This window comes from Adelges cooleyi, unplaced genomic scaffold (assembly GCF_023614345.1).
Source record: "Adelges cooleyi isolate 19-005CV unplaced genomic scaffold, UGA_ACOO_1.1 ACOO_flye_CR_arks_rails_tigmint_CR_PRNA_30, whole genome shotgun sequence".
Lineage (NCBI taxonomy): Eukaryota > Metazoa > Arthropoda > Insecta > Hemiptera > Adelgidae > Adelges > Adelges cooleyi.
The window spans coordinates 8,756,981-8,774,637 of record NW_026095971.1 but is presented as its reverse complement, the minus strand read 5'-3'; the positions used below and the strand labels follow the sequence as shown (position 1 = coordinate 8,774,637).

The 17,657-nt window shown below is 29.6% G+C and overlaps 2 protein-coding genes across 3 annotated transcripts; both read right to left on the bottom strand.

Moving 5' to 3' along the window:
• Window positions 1–698: 698 nt before the first annotated feature.
• LOC126839291 (uncharacterized) lies at window positions 699–8,131 on the bottom strand. 2 transcript variants are annotated; one of them, XM_050574519.1, is made up of 4 exons: window positions 8,005–8,131; window positions 7,651–7,896; window positions 3,245–3,370; window positions 699–3,176 (listed from the first exon to the last, which is right to left on the bottom strand). In XM_050574519.1, the coding sequence occupies exons 2-4, from the start codon at window positions 7,783–7,785 to the stop codon at window positions 1,032–1,034; spliced, it is 2,406 nt and encodes an 801-aa protein (XP_050430476.1). In that variant the 5' UTR covers window positions 7,786–7,896; window positions 8,005–8,131; the 3' UTR covers window positions 699–1,031. The 2 variants fall into 2 exon arrangements, with proteins under 2 accessions (XP_050430476.1, XP_050430475.1); XM_050574518.1 differs by having other exon boundaries at window positions 7,651–8,123.
• A 3,070-nt stretch (window positions 8,132–11,201) lies between these two features.
• LOC126838843 (zinc finger protein 888-like) lies at window positions 11,202–16,450 on the bottom strand. The gene is made up of 3 exons (XM_050573589.1): window positions 15,701–16,450; window positions 15,512–15,637; window positions 11,202–14,287 (listed from the first exon to the last, which is right to left on the bottom strand). Exons 1-3 carry the CDS (start codon window positions 15,863–15,865, stop codon window positions 11,717–11,719), a joined length of 2,862 nt encoding a protein of 953 aa, XP_050429546.1. The 5' UTR covers window positions 15,866–16,450; the 3' UTR covers window positions 11,202–11,716.
• Window positions 16,451–17,657: the final 1,207 nt, after the last annotated feature.

The following is a 17,657-nucleotide window of genomic DNA, read 5'->3' as shown; positions in this document are numbered from 1 at the left end:
TTATTATTAACATCAAGCATTATGGATATATTTTGTTTTAATGATAATGTTTTTGTTATATAAAAAAAAAATTAAATATATTATTTTAAATGTATTGTTTAATTTATTTTGATGTATACAAATTAACCTAAAAAATCAAAATAAAGAATTTTTAGAGAGGAAAAACGCATACTGATTTGTTATGAGAATGAATTAATAATTTAAAAAACATAGAGCATTCATAAAATATAAATTTACATTAGTATGTATTACATATTAATGTTTATATTAGTATATGGAACTACCTAGGTATGATAAATTCCAGTAATAATATTGTAAAATTACAAAGAGAATCTCATTTAAATTCATTAATGTTAAGGGATATTTCACAATCAACTCATAAAACAATTTATATATAAAATAGTAAAAAAAATAGTAAATAAAACAGTGTTTTACATGAAAATAAAAATTGTTTTAAATAATAAATAAATCATGTAATTGAAAAAGAAACAATGTAAAAAAATTAAGTAAATATTAATATATATCAATACATTTTTTAGATTGAAATTGATATTTGCTTACTTACATCTAAATACTACTCTAACTTATCTTTATATCTCTACTAAATAAATTGAATAGTACCCATATTGAATTAAAATAAAACTAATATTTTGAATTATAATTATTATTTAAAAATCAATATAAAATTATTATTATATATTTTGAAACTTTCATTTATAAGTTATAGCATACAATGTTTTTTATTTTACCAAGCTTAGGGATATCATTTTTATATAGATATACTACATATGGGTACATGTGTATAAATGTATATCCACAAAGAAACAGTCACATAAGTATTTAAATTAATTCAATTTACATGTTTTATAAACCAGTTTCTTAAACATGATTGACATAAGGGGTTCTGTTTAATAACACAATTAACATAATCTATCTATATTATGTACGTTTATTTGTATATACTAATGGATAAAAAAAAAAAATTAATAATCTATTTGTCTCTAGCGGAGTGATTGAGAATGCAAAATATTTTAAATACCATGAAAATTCTCCATTATATAACTGACATTTGGTTTTTCTTCAATATTGTATTGCATATCATCATCATTGCAATCATCTATTAATACTCTGATGTCCTGACTATTGTTATGAATATTATTTTCAATAGCCTTTTCTATAATGACGTCTTGATCCATATAGTCCAATTCCACTACACATTCAGGCATATCCTCTGTTTTAATAGTAGTATCAGTCTCAGTTTTGATTGGTACAGCCAATGGCACACCAGCTTGCAATTCATGATTCGACATGTGATTATTGAGTTCAATAATATTGTCAAACATACATTGGCAAATAACACACTGCCAAATGTTTGGCTTTGCACTATGTTTAGCACAATGGTTATGATATAAGGTTATGTCGGTAAATTTTATTTTGCATTGTACACATAAGAAATTTGTCTCTTTAGTAGTTTTAGTCAAATCGAGAGATGGAATAGGATCTAAAGACAATCTTAAACAATTCTTGTTATGTTCGATAGCTTCTTTGTAAGATACAAACTTTAGAGAACAATTCTTGCACAATAACATTCCATTGACAAATGAAATATCATCCTTACGTTCTAAATTTATTTTATCAACTTGCTGGTTTTCGTCTCGATTCTCTACTTTAATCTTCTCATCTGGTCCCATAGCATAATGTATTTTTAACTGAAAATATATGCAAAACTGTGTTGCGTGACTTATGCAAGATTCTATATCTTGAGATCTGAAAGTACAGTTGATACAAAATTTATACTTGATGTCATTTTCAGTTCTCTCTTCAAACGATTTACAAAATAATACATGACTGCGAAATTGACTTGGACTTACATTATCAAAATGGACATTACAGTATTTACATTTGAAACAATTTGCAGGCATGTCACCAATTTTCATACTGTAGGTACATTGTTCAACATGGGCACTAAATTTATTCAACATGAAGTTTTGATCACACAAAGGGCACAATTTTATACCTTTTTCTTTCAACTCTATATACATTTTGTGTTCTTTTTTAGCGTGTTCTATGTATTCCACAGCTTTGAAACAAGAATGACCACAAATTTTGCATTTGTAACTGCTTAAATGTTTTTCGTTCAGCACTTTACGAGGCATAGGGCTGCTTTCTTGTACGTTGGTATTAACCACCGATTTTTTAGTTGGTTCTTCATTATTTTTTGTGAAGCATTTCAAGTAGTGTGCTTTTGTGTCTTCGTTTCGTTCAAATTCTACATTACAAACTGGACATCCAGGAAGTTGACTTGGTTGACAAAGAATGAGTGAACCGTGAGTAGTAAGCTTGTGTTCTGCCAAGTCGTGTAGAGTTTTGAAATTAAGCGCACATACATTACAGATTATTGGAGGTGAACTATGCATACCATGATTTACATATTGAGTTTTTAAGCATGAGTGCAAACATTTGGCACAAGTTACAAATTCATCTGGTATACTAGCATGCTGTATGTAATGACGAACGTTAGTTGATTTTGTAGTAAATACCTTATCACACTTAGATACTAGACACGTAAATAAGTCATTCTTTGAATATTCATTAGAAAACTTAGTCTTTGAAGGACTGGGGAGATTAAAATCTAGGCCCAGTTGCTTGTATTGGGCAAGACTACGAATCATCTTTCCAGAATGGTTTTGTAACTTATGTAAAACAAAGTTGGACATTATAGGAAAATTAATTGAGCAGCAAACCAACAATTTTGATACATCTTGACATTTGTGGTTTGATTTTATGTTGGATCTTGGGCAATCTAAGATCGCATAACATTTACGACACAAATAGGTTTGTTTTTGAAGATTTAAATGATGTCTATAGTGTTTTATAAAAAGTTCAATGGTACTAAATATGTAGTAACAATTTGGCACAAGACAAGTACTAACTGTGTTTGAATGTTTGCTGCATAAATTATGAGTAGCATACTGTAAATTTGTATTATTAACATTCATGCAAACAGGACAAGAATTTCGTAGTTTATGAATTCTAGAACTAGTTGATGATTTTGATTCGAGTTCAAGAAGTTTTTGTTCTAGCGACCTACTGGTTTCTAACCCACATGTATTTATATCAAGTTTAATGTTGGAAGTTAAATACTGATGATTTTCATTATGAGAAGAATTGTTCGCCTGTGTAAAATAGAAAGAAACAATATTAAATAAAAACCTACATATTTATTTATTTACCATATAATTACCTTTGCAGCTAGAAAATCTATGATCATCTGTGCATCTGTTGCTTTTTTCAATTGCTCACGCCATACATCAATATGTTGTATGCAATTCTTGCATAACATTTTAGATCTTCCATCATCTCCATTTATCTAAAAATTATATACAAATTATTATTACATTTGCAATCAAATCTACAATTTTAACACCATACTGCAAAAATGAATTTAACATTGTAATATTAATAAGTACCACAATATAAGTAACACAGTAAAATAAACAGTAAAATACAGTAAAATTACTTAAAATATTCTACCACATGGTATACAACTTTTTAAATGGTTCAATCAAACTACATTAAAAGAGACATTTGTGGTCCAAAAACACTAGCATGAAATAAATCAAGTAACGATTTTTGTGTATATAAATATAATAATAAGTATAATTTAAAACAATTATTCCATCCGAGTTACTACTTTGACCCAATATTTATTCTGTGATGTTTTTTCTAGGATAACCTCTTATGTACTTCTGCTTCTTAGAGTGCATTAGAGTAATCTTATGTATAGTTTTAACTTATTTAAAATGCTGTAATGAATGTGATATCTCTCTCTGCCGCACCTAAAGCTAACAGTCAATTTAGAAAGGAATTGTAAAAAACCCTGCATAACAGACTTTCAAAATTTATATTATATACGCTGCAATAAGAATTTGAAAACCAAATTTTAAAAATGTTTTAATAAATATTTTTGGTAATGTAGTGAAAAATTGAAATCCTTTGCAAACTGTAAGTAAGTAGTCTTCTTTTTAAAAAAAAGAAATCAAAATCTGATTCTTCTATGAGGCGCTCAAATTATCATTTTTCTCAATAAGAAATAAGGTAGAACTAAATTTTTAATACATTCAAAATTATAGATGATTTTTTTTTTATTAATATAAGTTAAAAAACCTTTAATTTTCAGAACAGATTTTTATTTTTTTTTATGGGTGGTTAAAATTAAAATTTTAGCAAGTATTGTTTCTAATATTATTGCTCAAAAATGGCAAACTCAGACAAGTTTGCATTTTTGGTGACTGTGGCAACAGCAAACACATTGCAAAGTTACACACTTGTAACTATAATGTTTCATATTATCGACAAAATTATTGTTGTTAGCTCTCTATCAGGCGCAGGGTTTCAGTCAAACCAAAATTCAACTTTTTATGTCAGGCATCACATATTATGAGACAAGGGTAAATTTGTACCCCGAAGCACTGTACCTGGGGTTAAGATATGGCTGAGGCCCTTTTCACACGTACACGGTTTCCATATACACGGCAACCGTGTATACATGTATACATGTATACTGTGTTAACTTTGAACCGTGTGGACTTGCACGGGAATTGTGTATGTGTGAAAGGGCCTGACAGCTGACCGGTACATGAAAGGCATGGTTGATTGCATGCCCATTTGCTTTAATAGTAATAATAATTATATAGGAATTATTACATCAACGAATTGCTCAGATTTAAACATTCCATTGTAATATATGACAAATACATTAAAAAAAAAAATTCTTATTTAAAAATTATTTTTGAATAACTATTTAAATTTAACTTATAACATATAATATAATATAAAATAATAATAAACATTTGACAAAATAAATATTATAATAAGCTATAGAAATAGAAATAAAATAACCAATATTTTAATGTTTTTTTAGAATATTTTTTTAGACTTAAAAAAAAATATATCCTGTTTTAGTAAATTATGAACGCAATAAATTAATATTATGAAATTAATTTGAAGTATAAATACAATTATATTTTATTAAGAATACCTGAATGGTATTTTTTTTGTAAATTTAAGGCTTATCTCGTTTTACTCCTTACAAATAGGAGGTCACTGGTCTCCAAGAATTATTATAACTGAAAGTGATAAAAATCACTTTTAAATAAACGCTTAGATACAAATCTGGGGATAATGGGTGTAAACCAATACAGTCCAAACCAAGCACAGTAAGAAAGTATTCTACATTCGAAGGGGTACTTAAAAGTAACCAAACGGATGTTTTGGGGGGCAGAGTTTTTGGAGTACAGGGTTTTACCGGTAGGAGCGTGTAAAGCTACTTTTCACTAGTCGGTATGCCAAGTGTCATCACTGGAGAAGGTTCTGTTTTGCTTGTGTTTATTTTTTTGTGACAGTTGTTTTACGCGTTCGTCGTTTTTGTAATGGATGATTTCTGCAAACAGCGCGTGGCCGTTAAGTTTAGCTTCCTGATCGGGAAAACTGGCAGAGAAACTCTTGAAATTTTAAAAGCGGCTTACAAGGATGATACTATGGGGAAAACTCAAGTGTTTGAGTGGTTTTCTAGTTTTAAAAGTGGGGATATATCAATTAATGATCAACCTCTCTCTGGACGTCTTTCGACGGCCTGAAGTAACGAGAATGTCCTAACATGTTCGATGTAAGAGGAGTCGTCCATTTAGAGTTTGTTCTACCAGGTCAGACAGTTAACTAGGTTTTTTACCTGGAAGTTTTGAAATGATTTAACAACAGTTTGCAAAAATAAAAGGCCAGATTTGTGGTAGTCGGAGGGCTGGTTTTTCCACCACGACAACGCTCCCGCTCACATTGCCCTATCTGTGCACCAAATTTCGACCAAAATTAGTATGACCATTGTGCCCCATTCTCCCTATTCACTTGATCTAACCCCCTATGACTTCTTTTTATTCTTTTTATAAATTAAATAAATCACTTTGTACAAAAATAGTTCGGTTTCTTTTGGGTACCCCCTCATAAGTATTAGTAGGTAGTTTCTGTTCTCGGTTAAGAGGGCGTCGCACCAGTAATTTTCAGTGGTAAAAACATGTTTACGCCAACTGAAAATAACTCGCTTAATTTTGGTTTTAGAGTAAAAGCTCCCATTATAAAATTAAAAGAAAACAATATTCCAGTGCGTTTTTAAAAAAAAATAATTTATTGAAAAGTTACAGTCATTTAAAAGTTTTAAAATAGTCGTTATTTCTAAGCTATGTATTGAGCTATATGAATTGAGCTTTATACTTGGAATAATGGAAAAAAACGCAGTCTTGCCTTCCGGAATGTTGTTTTCTTTTAATTTTATAATGAGTGCTTTAACTCTAAAACCAAAATTAAGCGAGTTATTTTCAGTCTACTTCAACATGTAGAGATGAAAAACATTTTTAAATTGCTTTCAAGGATGCTGCGATAGTCCAAAAAATAAATTAACTACCAAAATAGAGTCCTAGTTATTGAACTAATAATTACACATCACAGTTTAAATTTTTAAATAAAGATTCTGTAAAAAATTGCCTATACTTTACTCTTAAAAATGGGCGGTGCGACACCCTCTTAAACAATATACTGTATAACTATACTTTATGAACAAAATTAAATTATGAACACACAATCAAAGTAATATTGATTTTTTTATTTTAATTATAAGTAATTACAATCAGACTAATGTTTATGTAAACAATAATTTTGTAATTTACCATCAGTGATTATTTCATGGAAGTGACAAGGAGGGTAATTCTAGGGAGGAGGCTCCCTAGAATATAGTACATAAATAATATAAAAATCCATATTTTTCTTTTTTTTACCTGCAAAACACAGGCTTGGGAGTTAAGTTTTGTCATCTTTAGTCTTCATATTACGGCACATCCCAACAAACATAAATATTTACTTAAGTAGTTTTGATAACATAAAACTCTGTTCTGTGGCTATAATATGGTTTGAAATTTTTAGGTTTACTATTAATATAGTAAATAATATTAAAATAACAAACAATTTTTTTTCACAGAACAGTGTAGGTATATATTTTGGATACAACCAATTTTAATTTGAAAGAGTATCACTTATCAATAATTGACATATTATTAACATTTATCATAGATATCAATATACATTCGGAACAAATTTATTTTACTAGACACCTTTTATTTTTTATCTTGTAGATTATTTACACTTAATTGAAAAATGAAGTCAGATATCCACAGAAACCATAAGTTTACAAGTAATAGCTACTTGAACTTGGAGAATTAGTAATGCGTAAGATGACTTCTCCAACATCAGTCGTGACATCCGCCGCAGCCAGCTGCAACAGGAGTTTTGCGCAATAATAATCCTCAAGTACCTAAGAACTCCTCTAGTTTAGTTCTCAGATTCCTTGTAAACGGTGAAAAAATTACAAAATAGCAATACAAAATAAATGCAAAAAAGGATGTCTAGAAATTTAAATTTATACCGATTATATTTTATAAGCTATCAGATATTAATACATGACATTAGTACCAGTTTGAAATTTAAGTAGCAACGCTCATTAGATTTAATAACGAACGATATATAGGCATTTTATTGCTAATAATAACAAGTAAAACTTTGTTGTACAGACTTTAATTCGTTACATTAAACGATAGTACTCACTTTAACTTGGTAATAGTAAGACACTTCATAAGCCAAATTTCGATTTACCATCCCATTTTCAAACACGTTTATTAGTTTATCATTATCGGTTAAACATATACGGCATAGTTCAGGGTTCACTACAATGGGCGTCATCGCGACAACTGCAGTTCGGAAACAACTCGATTTCAACAAGGGTTGTTGTTAAATGAACTATGAAGGCAGATCTGCCTACAGTCAAACAAACCCGTATCCGTTGAGGAGTGACTGTAACGATTAACGATAAATAATAAACAGTAAACACAAGCGGTTAAATGTTAATACAGGGGTTGTGGATTCATGTTATAACGATACCATAAGAAAATAATACACTACCGAGACCTATAAGAAGTACACTGTACGGGCAGACACAAACAAAACAACGCCGCAGTCCAAGCCTCAACAAAAATCGACAATCTACCAATTCGGAATTTGATAGGCTAACTGACTACTTGGTTGATTTCTACCATGGAGATAAAAATTGAAACCAAACATTGCTAGAACATCCTTGAATATACAATAAATGATAACAGTTATGTCATAAAACATGGTTCTTGTTCAAACCATCGATAACAAAGATTAATCGCCCTTACATTTACATTGCTGAAAATTGAAAATTATACAATATATTATAAATTATAATTCTGTAGAATGTAGATGGTAACAGGTAGAAAGTAGAAACACAGAATACAAAAAGAGGATTAAAGCATTGCAAAAACTAAAAAAATTAAAAATTATATTTTGAGTACTAGAGTCAATATAATTGGGGTGAATCATCCGTCTTTAATAATTTGTTTCCACTGTTATCCAAATATCGTAATTAACAAAAATACAATGAAAATATTTTTCAGATACCTCTTTTTCTAAATTTCAGAATTTTAGTCCCAAAACTGCATGAAAAAAATAATTTCCATGCCTCTAATGGAAAGAAATTTTCATTTTTTTGGTATCATCATATAGTTAATCATATCGATAGTATCTGAAGATTCCCTACAAATTTGTAACTAATTCGACTATGTTTTATTATGTTATAGCACGCTGTAATTTTTAGTTAAACATTATGTAATATTTTTGCTGTCATTTTAATTTTGAAAGGGTGAACTTTAAATTTTTGGCATTTTCGGTTCAACGGTTTAGAAAATATCGTGGGTCCAGACACAAAAATAAAAACACATTATTGTAAAAACATAACCTTTTTAACTCCAAATCGAAGCTAAAAAATTATTTAAAATAATACACAAATTATTTTTAAAGTAGCTATGTTTTACAACACTACTCACTAGCAGATGTTTACCTATGCATCGATGATTTTTAACTCTTAAAAAACACATTTTATAGCTGCGGATCATTATAGTATAAGGTGGGCTTTATTTTAAGGTGCAAGTAGGACACTAATAATTGTATTAGGAATTATAAAATGTGAAGTTGACTTAAAGAATAAGTTTACCTGTACCTATGTCTTATAATATTATGAAATATAGGACTAATTACAATTTTTGTCTTAAGTAAGCTAGTAAACCTTGTTTAGTTATAAATTTCCCTTTTTCAGGGCTACTTCCATTTTAAAAAAGTCTTATAGGTTTAAATAATATGGATTTTTAGTAAGAACATAATTTGTATTTTTGTTAATTGGACTTCCATGTTTTTCTTAATAAACTTCGGTAGGAATGCCATTTTATAAGCCACTACTAAAATGATTTAATTAATATTTAAAAAACGCCACGCGCCTTTTATTTTAAGCGCATAATCTAACCTAACATTAATGTCCTAGGTATTTTGTTTGTAGTTGACGTGAAATTTAAAGGAATCCGTACTCAGAAAATTAGGTTTCACAATATTATCCCGGTTTTCAGATTGGAATTTTTTATCTTAATAAAATAGTCAAATTTTTGTTTTAAATAAATATTTTTTTAATTTTTAATGGATTAAAACGTAACTTAATCCGAAAATCTAGATAATTTGTCAATTCCGTATTTAAATATTAAATTATCAGGATAATTGAAAAAAATCTAGATTTTAATCCCATAGTTAGTAGTTATACAGGATGGGCCAGAGAAACAGAAAAATTTGAAAGTTTTATTTGCAGCCCCAAGGAGCTTGTAGAAAGGCGATAGTGTTATTGTTAAGTTCACAGGTGATTGCCATTTAGTGGGTCGGTTCACTATGCACGTCGGTTTATGAGCCTTCATCTACAGGCTGTCAATAAAAGTGGGGGTTGCCATTCATTTTTTCCACAAATTTCTGCTTATTTTCGTCGTGGGCTCTTTTCAAACGACGTCTGAATTGCTTCAATGTTCGAAGGGGTTTGTTGAGTAAGCTGGAGCTCCTAGTGGTTTCTTTTTGAGAGCTGAACTCGTCTCCTCAATATTCTCAACCCAAGTCTTGATTGCGTTGCATGATGGAATATGACCATGACGTCCCAAGTTGTATTGACGACGAAATTCCCTGCGAGCGGCAGTCAGACTCACATTCACGGTATCACCATTTTTGTAATATGCCTTCACGGCAAATTCGCGTTGTGAACCGATCCACTGAAGGCACTGATCAATGATTACTAAATGGCAGGTACCTGTGAACATAACAATAACACTATCGCCTTTCTACAAGCTCGTCAGGGCTGCCACTAAAACTTTCAAATTTTTCCGTTTCTCTGGCCCACCCTGTACATTTTAAGTAGGTGCAAAAATGAATTAGGTACTATACTGTTTTTAATTTTTTTTACAAATAATTTTTACATTTTTTTAATACCTATGAAATACTAATTTGAAAAATAACCTTAAATGATGTTGATGGTAATAATGACTTCTACTTATTATAATTTTTTTTTTGTCTGGACCCACCCTATATTATTTCGTATCCGGACACGATTTCTTAGTGTACCAAGACTATAGTTAAGAAATTGTACCTTAAATTACTTTCTTGGGCCAAAAATTAAAAAAGTTCAACTTCATTAACACTAAAGCGTTTATTTTAAATTGATAAAATTACTTCTCAGTGATATTAATTCCTAAAAGACTGTGACCTCTCTGACTCTACCGTGCTGTTTTTTTTTATAAATACAACAAAAATTGTTTAAAATGATTAATAATAAATATTATAATAACTGATTTGGAACAAAAAATTAAAGTTATGCCATTATGAATGATTTATAAAAGTTTCATTCCAGGAACATTTTATATTCGTTCAAAACGGATAACTCAACATTAAAATATTTTTAATTGACTCTGTGTTTTACAAGTTCAAAATTAGTAAAGCTATTAGATTATTATATTATTAATACTTTTGTATTTTTATGTAACTATTGTTATAAGTTATAACAATACATGTAAATTACTTGGTTTGGAAACATTTTTAATTCCTGATATTTTTATATTCTAATAATATGTATATACAACAATTAATTTATATTTACATAAAACATTTTTATAAAATGATTACATTTTTTTAAATGACTAAATGTCAATAAAATTAATAAAAAAAACATATATTTTTGCTCAATATTTTCTATATTTTCCCTGAAGAAAAAACTTTGTAATGATACATTATATATTTAATTACTGTTAATTGGTATAATAATACCAATACAAAATATTTTACTGTATATTAAATTATTAAGAAGTACATACATTTTAGGTTTACTTTTATATGGCTGCAAACAGAGTAATAACAAAATATATAATGCTAAAAGTACTTATTATAGCTTAATTGTAATATTCTAGAATACTTTTAATAAAAAAAATGTTGCTTAATGTATTTAAAATTTTAACTAATTATTAAGTATACAAAATCAAAAATAATGCTTTATTACACATGATTTTTACAACAGTGATTTATAATAACTAATATAAAAAGAAAAACCTTGGTTTAATACAAGTGTTGTTGTACATTAAATGTGACGAGCTGGAAATTTATTACTTCTTGGGTAACACTTATACCTCTATATTTTTAAAATACAAATGTGTTATAATAATAAGTTGATATTTCAATTAGTCAAAATTATCTAAGCTCTCATATTTATTTTTTCTGTCGAGAGTTACAATAAACCGAATTAACTTGTATCATTATTTGTTTCCAATGGTGATTCATTTTGATCTTTGTCAACTAATACGTAATCATGTTCATTGTTTTCTGTGGGCACTTTGTTATTTACAGTATTATCATCTAATGATTCACTACTAATTTGAGCTACTTTTTCAACCTCGATAACATCCTGTATATTATCAATCAACATTTGTTCATTGTTAGACTGAACATTTTCTTCAGTAATTATGGATACATCCATTTCAGATTCACCAAGTAAATCTCTTTCAACGGAATTTTCTTTAAATGATTTATCCTGATCTTTCGTAATTTCATTTTCAAAAAGATCATTGTTAACCATTTGTCCTTCAGCTTCATCATTTCTTTCATAATTATCATTATTAGTCTGATTTTCAGTTTCACTTTCTTGTTTGTCACTGAAGTTATCATTTATATTGTTTACAGTATCATCTATAACTGCAATTAATTCTTTTTCTAGTTCTTCTTCATATTGTAAATTGGAGTCTAATTGGGTTTCTTTCGAAGAACTAACAGCTAATGATGTTGTCTGAGATATGATTGGAAGCATAACAACACAATCAACAGTTTTTTTATCCACAACACTAGATACTTCCTTTTCGTTATGAGAATGTTCTCTATGCATCATCAAAGCAATTTTGTATTTAAATCGATTATGACATTTACCACATTGGAAACGTTTATACTTATTAGATACTAGTTTTTTACCATGTTTAATTCTCCAGTGTTCAGTAAATCCAACGCATGTATAATACTCTTTACATTTAGTACAATAATAGTTAGCAGGGAGGTTTTTTTTCGATTTTATTTTTTTTACACCAACATTAGAGCAATGATTCCAATGTTCAGTTAAACCAGTTTGCGAAACGAATTTTTTAGGGCATTTAATACAAAAATATAATTTATTTACATTTGGAAACATGTCAACATCAACTGGTTTGTTTTCACTACTTTCAATCATATTTTGAGAAGTATCATCATTTGAATCTTCCATTATCAAGTCATTATTTGATACAACAATGTTAGAATTAGCTAATTTATTGTTTGAAGAAACTGTGTTAGTTTTAAATTTCAGTCTACTGTTATACAGATTCTCTGTTGTTATATTTCCATGTTTTTTCAAATGGTTACTTAAAGCACCCCGAGTTTGGCAGACTTTTTTGCAAAAAGTGCATTTATAAGAAAACTTAGACTTGGAAACTAATAGTTTTGATTTAGTTTCATTAGAAGAAACTTTATTCTTAGATTTAATTTGACATTCGATTAAATGGTTTCTATAAGTATTAATATTATGCTCAATTTTACAAAATGGACATAAAAGTGTCTTTTTATTTTTAGCTACAATGGTGCAATCGTGTACAATAAGTTTATGCACACTTAAACTCTGTATGTCATCATACTTCGTATTACACTCAAAACATTCAAACATTCCTGGTTTTTGACATTTACCTTGCATTTGATGTAATCGAAGGCTAGCAAGGTCAGGGAAATCTGAGACACATTGCCAACACATAATATTATTTCCGATATTTAAATGGTCACGACAATGAGCTTTAAAACTCTGAAAACTTTGAGAAATTATATTACAAGACGGTTTTAAGCAAGTGAATAGAACTAGAGTTGAAGTGCGTATCGGGTGAATATTGGATAACATCATGGTGTTTTTTTCTTTTTTATGTTCAATCACATCCTTTTTGATAGCTTTCTTAACTATTGCCGGTTTTGTGGCCAGTTCTTTTTTATTACTAAAAGCATTTATACTAGGTTTTTCTTGTCCGAGTGTAGCTATTTGGTTATCTCGACATATTTTAATGTGATCATTAATCTTGGATAAATCTGATGATGATTTTTCACAAAAAAAGCATAAATAATTTCCTGTAGAATTAATAAGTCGACCATTATGTTTTGTACGTTTATGTTGAGCTAATTCCACCATAGTACCAAATAAAATATTACAAGTATAGCATTTAAACAAGTTATTCATATTACCATGAATATGCTGACCATTAATATCTCGTTCAGTTTTCTTATTCTCTTTAAAACATTGGCGACATAAACCAACTCCACTCGGCATGCCTATATGTTGTCTATAATGTGGCATGAAATCTCTCCCAGATCTAAATATTATAGTACAATTAGGTACTAAACATGTAGAGAACTCCTTATTAAACTGTGAACAATCATGGTTGAATTTTTTCTTCTTACAAATCGAACAGTAATACATCTGATTGTTTTTTTTATCATTACAAGTTGTGTTTTCGTCATTAATAGATTCTTCACTATCTGATATACATATTACGTCATTTTTAGAGTCGTCTAATGGATTTTCATACACATCATCTGATTCACTTGAAATAGATGGTGACTTTTTTATTGGTCTTCTTATATGATTTTGGTTACTACTTGTACAATTTATTTGATTGTTAGTTTTAATTTGATGATCACTAGGTAAGCTTGTATTTCTTTTCAACGATGAAAGCGAATGAGATTGACTGTCTATTGGCAATGTAGGTTCAACAGAATTTGGATTTATCACTTTAGGCAACACATTGGTACCAAACTATCAAAATAAAAAACAAAAATTAAATTTTAAAAATAGTATAGTGTATTAGAAAGTAATATATGTCTTAAATTTCTAGCAAACATTGAAAATATAATATTTATTTAAAAACTTCTATGCTAATAATATACGTTACAACTTAAGGTTTTAAAAGTAATGATATTTGGAACAAATTGACTTTAGTGGACACCTTTTTTTGTCATCTTGAAGAGTTTTTTGAACCGATTACAAATCTGAAGTCAGAAATCTGTTGACTTCTTTAGTTCAACGGTTATAGCTACTTGAAATTTTAACTTTTCCATGGCGACTGGCGGATGCAATAGCAGACGGCTGCTGTGGAAGGTAACGGTCAGTGGCCGCTGAATCATGCAGCTGTTGTCAGCGACGCAAATCAAGATTGAAAACCACAGCAGTTTGTTTGAAATTTGTTATCAATAAATTTCCATAATCATAATATTATATCAACTCCTGGTTGGAAAAAAAAACGACCACAAAGGGCAGGGTAATACTTATTTTACATACCTATGCTTAATGCGATAGTTTGTTAAAACAGGGAAAAATTCACAAAAAAAAAAAATCCATTTTTTAAATAAACACTGTAGAAAATATATAAACTAATTGCTATATAAAACGACTCTCTAGGCCTACAGGCTTGAGCCCCCTAATGCCCAGAGGAAAAAATAGTTTGCCTAAAGGACTGAACTAACCTGATACTCCGCTCTGGAAGTGTCAGCGTCCTAACGAGACTGAACCTTACCTAACCTACCCTTCAAAATAACAAAAAATAATAGGCTCTTATGTAACTGTCCGAGAGCTTCACGCCTGCTGTTATAAAACTATAACTTTTGAACTAGAGGAATCAGCCGATTTCTTACTTCAGATACGTAGTCAGCGTTTAAAACACTAGATAACATAAAAAAAATCTCAAAAAAAAGGGTGTCTGGTAAGTAAATTTATGTCTGATATTTTAGGAATTGCCACCTAAGACAATTTTTCTTGATTCCGTTTTGTATAAGTACTGAAAGATATTTATAAAACTATTAACTCAAGTTTATGGTTCAAATTTTAATACCCTTTCCACACAATTTATTGTTCTAAAAGCCTACGAGTATATATTTATACATTATAAAAATTTCAGTTAACTTCTGCTCTTCAATTATATTTTATAGATATATCTAGTTCTTTTACAAGTCCAAAATAAAAATAAAAGTACTAAAAACTTACTTTTTTAGCAATATAGTTAATTACAATTTGTGATTCGGTAGCCTTCTTTTTCATTTCAACCCAGCTTAACAATGATTTATGACAGTTCTCACATATAATCTTTGGTTTAATGTCATCTTTTTCAACCTACAATACATAAATATTTAATTATTTATTATTAACTAAATTTCAAATTTGTAATCAGCTTACTCTGACGCCTAGTAATTCTGTCATATTTTGACTTAAACCATTATCACTAGCGGTTGATGTAAATATATTTAAGAACTTGATTGTTCTATTGGATTCTGGTTCCAACAAGCAAATTCTACACAAATCAAAGTTCTCACTATGTAAATGTGTTTGTGAGTTATCCATTATAATTTTTCTCTTTTTAATAGATTGAAAATAAATATAGTCTACTTAAAAGCAGTATGGTAGATGGACTTTAAGCTAGGTATTAACTTCATATTTAAGTTGATTTACAACCACTAGTTAAACAAGTAATAGTTTTAATTCAATATTTAAAAATAATTGATTCAATACAATTAAATAAAAATGTTAAATGAGTATCACACGTTCATAATACAAATTACAATTTACAAAGTTAATCTACAAAATATTATGAAACTAAAAATGATTTATGAACTATTCAACTATAGAAATAGATAACACGATTGAGAGTTGAGACCAGCCGCGAGTAACGAGGAAAATAAACAATATTAACACGATGTCTCCAGTCTCCGGATAGGCCGCTTAAGATGCAACACCTCATCTCATTTTTTTGGCCAAATCAAGTTGGCCACACTGTTTAATTTAAATTTTCGAGAGGAATCGACTGTTGGGCAATGATTATAATAAAGTTAATAAATAACGCTATAATCGAATAATGGTTTATAATGTTATTGAATAGTAATTGAAACTGATTTCTTTGCCCTCCTGAAAAGTTGAACAAAATGAGATTGAGGTGTTGCGACGATATCGGATATGCAGAATTTGGTTTTAGTAAAAGCCATCGAGATAAAGAATACTATTCTGTGTATTCTTTATCTCGATGGTAAAAGCTGATGATAAGCGGTTAAACTATTATCATTTTTTATGGTTGTGGTGGTTCATAACATTACAAAATTCGGGTCAACCATATAGGTAACACCATTGATTATAAAATACTTTATATATATGGAAAAATATATGGACCTATATAAACCCCAATATTGGTATATACGAGGAGAAAATACGCTGACTTAAACCGACTGTATAATGCACCCAATTTACAAGATTTTTTGAGGTCGAAAAGGGTAGAGTGGGCTGGTCATGTATAGGGTGCGGAGGGTGGATTGATTAGACAGGTACTCATTAACAAGCGAAATAAAAAAACGACCTGTGGGAAGACCAAGACAACGGTGGATGGACCGAGTAAAGGTCGATTCATACATATTAGTGACGTGACCGTTCCGAGATTCCGCCAGCCGTGATTTCTATTCACACTGGTCAGTGTTTCATCCGTCATTAGGTCTAGAGGTCGTGGCAAAATGCTTTCGGAAAATGAACTACTGATGATTGCTATGGTTTTGGACAAGAAGAGGAAGAAAAGGTGGTTAAAAAACGGATGAGGGCTGCTCATAAGGCATAGACAAACAGGCCTACAGAATGGGAATTTTCTACATTATATAAAGAATTAACAGATGATAGAACGAAGTTTTTCGAATATTTTAGAATGTCGGAAAATTCGTTCAACTTACTGTTGAACAAACTGGAAGTTCATCTGAAAAAGCAAGATACGCATTGGAGAAAAGCTCCAGGAACGTCTCGCTGTTTGTTTAAGGTAAGTGTATAATGGAAAATATTAAAATATTATTCCAAAAATATTTTGGAACAAATCTACTTTACCGGACACCTTTTTTTTTTAAATCGATAGTATTTTGCATGCTGATTACGAATCTGAAAAAATTTTGGGCCACTCGCACTTACTTTGGAAGTTACAGACGTTTGAAGTTCGCAGATTTTGACTTACGCGCGCGCCCGGCAGGCCCCGTCTTCCGGCGGCCCCCAGGTACTTCGTTAGTAGTTCGCCGCTCTCGACATACCAGCCGTCTTTGGACGTCGCGGTCGTACTTTAGCGAACACCTTTTTTTTCGATTTTTTTATTGCCATATGATAGTTTTTTTTA